Source organism: Cryptosporidium hominis, assembly GCF_000006425.1.
Source record: "Cryptosporidium hominis TU502 chromosome 6 CHRO016130, whole genome shotgun sequence".
NCBI classification, from domain to species: domain Eukaryota; phylum Apicomplexa; class Conoidasida; order Eucoccidiorida; family Cryptosporidiidae; genus Cryptosporidium; species Cryptosporidium hominis.
The window spans coordinates 1-7379 of NW_667095.1; the positions used below are offsets into that span (position 1 = coordinate 1).

At 29.7% G+C, this 7379-nt stretch overlaps 4 protein-coding genes across 4 annotated transcripts; all 4 read left to right on the forward strand.

Annotated features, from left to right (window-relative positions):
• Nucleotides 1–125: 125 nt before the first annotated feature.
• On the forward strand, nt 126–641 carry Chro.60401 (hypothetical protein). The annotated part of the gene is made up of 1 exon (XM_660711.1): nt 126–641. The coding sequence occupies one exon, from the start codon at nt 126–128 to the stop codon at nt 639–641; it is 516 nt and encodes a 171-aa protein (XP_665803.1).
• Nucleotides 642–1664: 1023 nt separating this feature from the next.
• Chro.60400 (hypothetical protein) lies at nt 1665–2396 on the forward strand. The annotated part of the gene is made up of 1 exon (XM_660712.1): nt 1665–2396. The coding sequence occupies one exon, from the start codon at nt 1665–1667 to the stop codon at nt 2394–2396; it is 732 nt and encodes a 243-aa protein (XP_665804.1).
• A 636-nt stretch (nt 2397–3032) lies between these two features.
• On the forward strand, nt 3033–5336 carry Chro.60399 (hypothetical protein). The annotated part of the gene is made up of 1 exon (XM_660713.1): nt 3033–5336. One exon carries the CDS (start codon nt 3033–3035, stop codon nt 5334–5336), a length of 2304 nt encoding a protein of 767 aa, XP_665805.1.
• Nucleotides 5337–6972: 1636 nt separating this feature from the next.
• On the forward strand, nt 6973–7379 carry Chro.60398 (hypothetical protein; the record flags this gene model as incomplete). Its single annotated transcript, XM_660714.1, has 1 exon — nt 6973–7379. A coding segment is annotated over one exon (407 nt), but the record flags the coding sequence as incomplete, so codon positions are not given.

The window sequence follows — 7379 nt, forward strand, 5'->3', positions numbered from 1 at the left end:
TTAATACAAACAAAATAAACTTATTATTGATTATTTACTTAAATAAATTATTACAGAAAGTTCTAGGGTTTGAAAATATAGAAGATCAAGCTAATTTAGAGAAAGTAAAGAAAGTTCCAAAACATATGGTGATTGTATTTAGAGGATCAGAAGTGATTGAAAATGGTGTATTATATCTTTTATATCAAGCTTGTCGTATTTTTAAACAATTAGGAGTGGAATATGTTACTATTTTTGAACCAAATGGAATTGTTGAAAGTAAACTAACAGTTTTATTGAATAATGAAGACGAAATTCCTGCTAATTTACGTTTTCTTTCAAGTGGTGATTCTTCAAAAGATTTTTTAAATAAAATACAAAGAATTGTAGAACAAAAGCATAATTCTAATGAAAAAGAAGTTACATATAGAGAGATTTATAGTATATTAAATTCTGGTGGTAATTGGCCAAAGGCTGATTGTATTTTAATTCTAAGGAATATGCCTTTTGATATTCCAATTAATGGTTTTAATTCACTCTTTGTTATTTTAAATAGACTTAGAGAATATACTGCTTCATTTTGTACTCGATTATTTATAGTTACATCACTTGGTACTTGGGGTGAGATTCCACCTCTATTGGCTCAGCATGCTGAAATATAGTAAGTTTTTTGCTCTAGTAGTAAAGATCTGTTAAGAATATAAGGGTAATTTAAAGTTAATAAAAAAAAAATGATTGGTTATATTAAAGAAAAGTTAGACATTGAAGAAAAAAGAAGATAATTAGAAATATTGCAATTCTATGAAATAAAGCTTTCATTACCCTATATATATATTCAATATCCATTTCTATTTGTTATTGTTAAATTACTTATCAAAATGGTTGCTCACACATACAATAACTAATACTAAAACTATCACACACATACAACAAGAATAAAGCTAAATTATCCAAATACTTGGAAATGTACTTTTTTTACCCCCATCACCCCTTATAATCTTAACAGATCATTTATCTACAGATTCCTAAATTACAATATATTAACTCTACAATTTTCCCTTATCAATATCAACTAACAAACTTTTAAGTGAGCTTTGGGGATTTAATATTAGAAATATCGAAAAATCTATCGTTCTTTATTCACATTCAAAACAAAGGCATGGTAAATAGATAGTATTCTTAATAAATTACGTAATTTTTTTTTTTATTTTTGACAATAAAGTGCAACTGGCGGGATGTTTTTGGCGCCAGAGAATCTAATAAATAATAGAGAAAGACATTAAAATAAAGTCTAGTGCAAAAACATGAAATATAAAAACATGTAAAGAAAAAATAAGTTTGCAGGATAAAATGCGTATAGTCTAAAATCATAAGAAAAAAAGTGAGGTAAGAGATTGCATGACAAGAGTTCAATTAAGATAATATAGAGAGAGTTCTCTTTATTTTTTTTTTTTTTATTGGCAATTTAAGTTTAATTAAGTATATGGATTTAGAATTCCAGATACGAAATTAATTAATTAAAAAAGAATAAAGATTTTATCCAAGATAAAAAGGATCTCGAAATTATTACTAATTTATCATTATAACAATTGACGATTTTGCTTGGCATAAGAAGAATTGGTTGGATTAAGTGTATTTGAATAATAGATAAATAAATAGATAATATTAATAATATTAAAAAAAAAATGGGTGGTAAACAATCAGTCCCACAAACATATGAAGCATTTTCAGGTAGGATGGGAAAATTCCCATCATTATCAGAAGATATTTTAACAAAACAAGAATTAGAAGAAGGTGTAGTAATTTTGGATTCTTTGAATTCAATGAGAAAAATGAATAGTTCAACATTTATGGATATTGAGAGTGATAATACAAGATTTATGATGGCTAGAGCGGAAGCTGATAGAATAGCAGAGGCTGAAGCTTTAAGACTTGCAACTGAGCAATCAATTAGAGTGAATGATGAAGGAAGCATAGTTTATCAAAGTTCCTATATTTCTTTACCTTCAAGAAAGGATTCAACAATCTCAAAACAACCAACACGTTCTGGAACTGTTTTAAGTAAACAATCTACAAAGAATAGTTTAGTTGCATTGGATGAGAATTTGGAAGAAGAAATTTTGGATAATGAAAGAAACTTAGAGTATATTCCTTCAAAATCAAATATTGATTCAGAAGAAAATAGGAGAGAAATATTTGAGATGATTACTAATAGGTGTGGAGTTGTATTTTCTGAATGTAAGAGTTATCCTGTTGAGGAAGCAAAGAAATTGAGAAATGATCTTAGAAATTGCGACTCTGAATATGCAATAGATAAAACAGCAGAGACTTGCGGATGTTTAGGACCTAAACATGATCGACTAAATTGTCCAATATGTAGAGGTATGCATCTTGAGGATGCTCCATTATTATATTAGTTTGTTAAGTTATTACTTTGAAGAAATTTGTGGCCTAAAACTTGGGTCTCATTAATTTTTTTTTTTTTACTACTTACGATTTTGTTATTTATTAATTTAAAAGGGGAATTTTCATGTGGACAAACTGTTTTTTATATATTACGTCAGTTTTGTTAGTAAACTCCGGTATATGAAAGTATGCAATTCATGCGCATGTGGATAATGCAAGTACATGCGCATGTGGATAATGCAAGTACATGCGCATGCAATTAGTTGTCAGTAATTATTTTGCTAATGCTCACCCCTCTTTCTTTCTTTTTTTTTTATTAATTCAAATGAATTCAGATAAATTAAACTTGAATATTAATTAATTCTCGAAAAAGAGCATAATAAATAAGTCATTTCTTTTTTTTTCTATGTAATAACTTCAAGTAAAAATTGTTAATAAGTTTACAATAAAACGAATTATTAAAGAAATATTAAAAATATTCCAATTCAAGGTAATATAAAACCTTTGTTTAATCTTTGGAATAACAAGGTTATTATTTATTATATAAATATAAATATTGCTTTAAACCTTAATATCACAGCATTTTAAGAGAAGAAGTAAAATTCTTGTTTTAATATAACATTTAAAGAGCTGAAGAATTAAAAGAAATGCAAGTAGAAAATTCATCACCAAATCAATATAAAACCAATTGCGAAACAAATATGACAAGCGAACAAACTAAGAAGCGTCCTTCTGATGTAGCAAAGGAAGAACAATCAAAGAAAGTCTGTACTGAAACATCTGGTGACGTTACAACTACGACTACAACTACAACTACAACAGGAATTTGTGATTCTGCATCTTCAGTTTCAGTTTCTGGTAACATTAAATCTTACAGTAAGGTTACTTTTACAGCTCCAGAGACTACTACTGCTGGTGCTGCTAGTGTTACTAGCTCTACTAACACTACTGAAACTACTACCAGAACTACTACTGGTGCTACTGCTGGTAGTACTACTACTACTACCACCACTACCACTACTGGTGCTACTGGTACCACTACTGATACTAATACTACCACCACTACCACTACTACTGGTACTACTGGTACTACTGGTACTAGCACTACTGGTACTACTGATACTTCTGGTTTTACAACTGGCGCTACTACTACAACTACATTTAAGAAAACTGCAACAACAGGTACTCAAAAACAAGGTGAGAATAATACAGTAACTAACACTTCAACAGTAAATACAGAAACGGTTTTCGATTCTGGTATGAAGATTCAAAAGACTGTTAATAAGACCAGTACTGAAGATGTAACAAGTACAACAATGAAAGTGAAAACTACAAAGACTATTACTACCCAAGAAGTAAAGCCTTCTAGTGAAGGTGCCAAAAAAAGTACATCAAATATGACTGTTTCTGCTACCACTTGTAAAGCAGGAACTGTTCAGTCTGAAGCAGTTACGAGTCAGGCTTGTTACTTTGATACAACAGATAATACAATGACTTTTGTTTATCAAGCACCAACAAAAACTGAAACTACTACAACAATGACTGAAACATTCAGCAATGGTTCAATTACCTCTAGACAAATAGATATTGAAGTATCAAAAGAAACAACTGACACATCTGTGGCAAATAATGGTTATTCTGGAGTCAATAGTAAACAGACAAAATGCCAGGAAACAATGAAAGGTACAGGATATGAAACATCCATTCAAGGCCAAGACCAAGCAAGAAAACAATTACAGAAACAAAAACAAATTGTACAGAACAATCAGCAGGCTGGTCAAGATTTCAACGGTGCTCAGGTTTACTTTGGAGCAGTTCAAACACCTAGTCAAACAACTTATGGTAAATTTGGTGTAAAATATGAAACAAATCAGAGTGGAAAGACACAAATCAAAATTACTGAAACTTACCAAACTGATGGTACTTATACTTCAAAGAAGGAACAAACAAATACTGACGGAACAAAGTGTGTTACTACTACTAGTACTACTGCTGTACAAACTGGAACTACAGAAAAAAGTTACAAAGGAACTGTTACAAGAGAAACTTATTCTGTTGATGGAAAGCAGACATCAAAGACTGAAGAGACATTTGACCAGACAATTTCAACAAATACTCAATCAGGTGAAACTGTTACAAAAACAACCACAAGATTTGCATCAGGTAATGTAGATGGTGTAACTACAAGAACAGAAACTTTTGTCACTAAAGCTGATGGATCAACAGTTACTACTGTTGATCAAGTTTTCCAAGATTGTAGTAAGATGACTACTACTACTACTGTTCCTTCTACTTTTACTACTCAAACTACTGCCGGTCAAGCTACTACTTCTCAAACTACTACTTCTCAAACTACTGCTTCCCAAACTACTGCTTCTCAGAGTACCGCCAGCCAAGCTACCACTTTTCAAACTACTCAAACTACTACTGGTCAAGCTACTACTGGTCAAACTACTACTGGCCAAGTTGCTACTGTTCAAGCTACTGCTGGTCAAGCTACCACTACTCAAACTAATAAAACTACCACTACCGATTCATCTACTAATGATAATGTCTCCATGGATATTTCAGGATATGTTAGTGATTTATCATTAAAGAATGTTACAACTGGCACAAAAACTGGAGAAACTACAAGAACAGCAACAGTAACTATTGTAACCACAGACAAAGATTCAAAGGTTACATACAAAGAAGAGTATATGGCACAAATTGATTCAAGCTATACTTCTACTACTACTACTAATACTGCTACTACCACTGCTACTGCTACAACTACCACTAAAACTGCTACTAATACCTCTACTACTACCACTACTAATAACAGCGCCCAAGGTGTAACAACAGATTCTCAAAGGGCAGTGACTCAATCGGATTCAAAGTCCAAAGTACAAGATCAACTAAAGACCCAAACTACTACTCAGTTTCAAGATCAAAATGTATCAGGAAACTAAGTGAGACTATTTCGAAATATGATACTGCTTACAAGAATAGCTAGAGTGTTATTAATACTAATGCACAATTATCAGATATCGTAATGGTAATAAATATGTATATTATGGATCAAGATCCATCATGAAATGCTTAAATTCATTGGAAAAGAAAATAATACTTCAGCAGTAATAGTAATATTGTTTAAAGGAAAATTCAAACCTAAAAAATGGAAACACCTACCTTATTTAATATTATATGGTCTTGAGTTCCATTGAAAAATTTCTGTCAAACAGTGGGAAAAGATGTAATTTGAGTTTTTAATAATATAAACAAAATAATAAGAGTAGAGGAATTACCATCTAAAGATTTTTCAATACAAACAGTTAAATCAACTACTCATTCAATAATACTGTTAAACGATTAAAAAAAATTGTTTGGAAGCACTTTATTAATCATTAATAAAAAATCAATATTTATTACGACGGTAACATTGCAAGATATTCATTGAATACTTAAAAGCAAGATACTGAATTTGTTGAATATAATTACAAAATGAATTACATCAAAGATATTAACTATTGTTCAACATTTCAGCTTTAATCGTTTCTTTATTACTATTTTTCTTCTTTGCATTTGCATTAAAAAAGAAAAACTTCTTTGGTAAACAAGGATTTTGTTTCTTATTATAGAAAAACTATTCAGAATTTGGATTCAAAATATTGTTATCACCACATTTTCAGAATAATAATGTTTCAAATTCGTAAATATCCTAACGATATTAAGAAACTTTAGACAATACACTGAAAATATCTGCCATTCATTTCTATTTCAAAGGAAGATGTTTAATAATATTTTCCCTTACTAAATCTATAAAAAAAAATCAAATATTATCTAATTCCTATTCAATAAAGTGAGAATTAGTGATTTATTTACCTAAATTTAAACCAATATTTTCCAGTTTGAGAAATTGGTATTTAAAAGTATAAAATAATAAAGGGGAAAATAGAGGAAATTTCAAGAATTATACTTAATCCCTTATTTATTTTGTGTATATTTATATATACACATATATATAAATAAATATTTATTTATTAAATACAAATTTTTTGTTTTTTTTTCTTGCCTATTTTACACTTATAAGGTATCTATACCGGCATTATGCATCATGGCGCTCGCGCCAAATGTCGTTTGTGACATTATTGGCTTTACAAAAAAAGGGTAAAAAAGTAAATAGGAAATATTACTAATTAGTAATAGAGGGTGTGAATTTAAAAGAAAATAAAAAAACAAGTATACAAGCAGAGTAGAACTTGCTGATAAACTTGTTATTTTTTATTTAGATAGATTTTTTGTCTCCTTTAAGTATTAAATAGATAAGAGAAAACTTAAAGGCAAGGATGTCAGATTCTGACAGTGAGCTGGAAACTCACGTTTTAGAAGATAATCAAGGAGAGAGAATAAGCATTGATAGAGGTAAGTTTGGTTTAATACCTGAAAGGAATAAAATTAATACAGGAAATTTACTTTATAACTTGTTTTTTACTTTATATTTTTATTAATTGAATTCCATTAATTAAAATAGGGAATAAATTAGTTCTGGATGAGGAAGGAATAAAGAGAAAGATCTCAGCTTTGGACTATGGGATTCAATTGGGAATGAAAAATGTACCTTTTATAGAAACTTTAGCTATAGTGGATAAGGTAGGAAGTGAGGAAAAGATTGATTACAAAGATAATACAAAAAGAGAATCATACTTTTATTCAAATACTTTGAGAAATGTGAATAAAGGATGTGAAATTCTGGAAAAGATGAATATAAACTGGAATAGACCAGATGATATGTTAGCTGAAATGCTTAAAACAGACCAACATATGAAGAAAATTAAGATGGATTTACTTAAACAGGAGCAGAAAATAAAGGCTGTTGAACTTAAAAAACAAAAATATGTTGAGAAAAAGTTCACTAAGAAGATCCAGGTAGAGAAAAAGAAGCTCAGAAAGCAAGAAACCAAGAAGAATTTGAGGGAAATTGAGAATTGGAAAAAGAGTGATCATAAAAATAG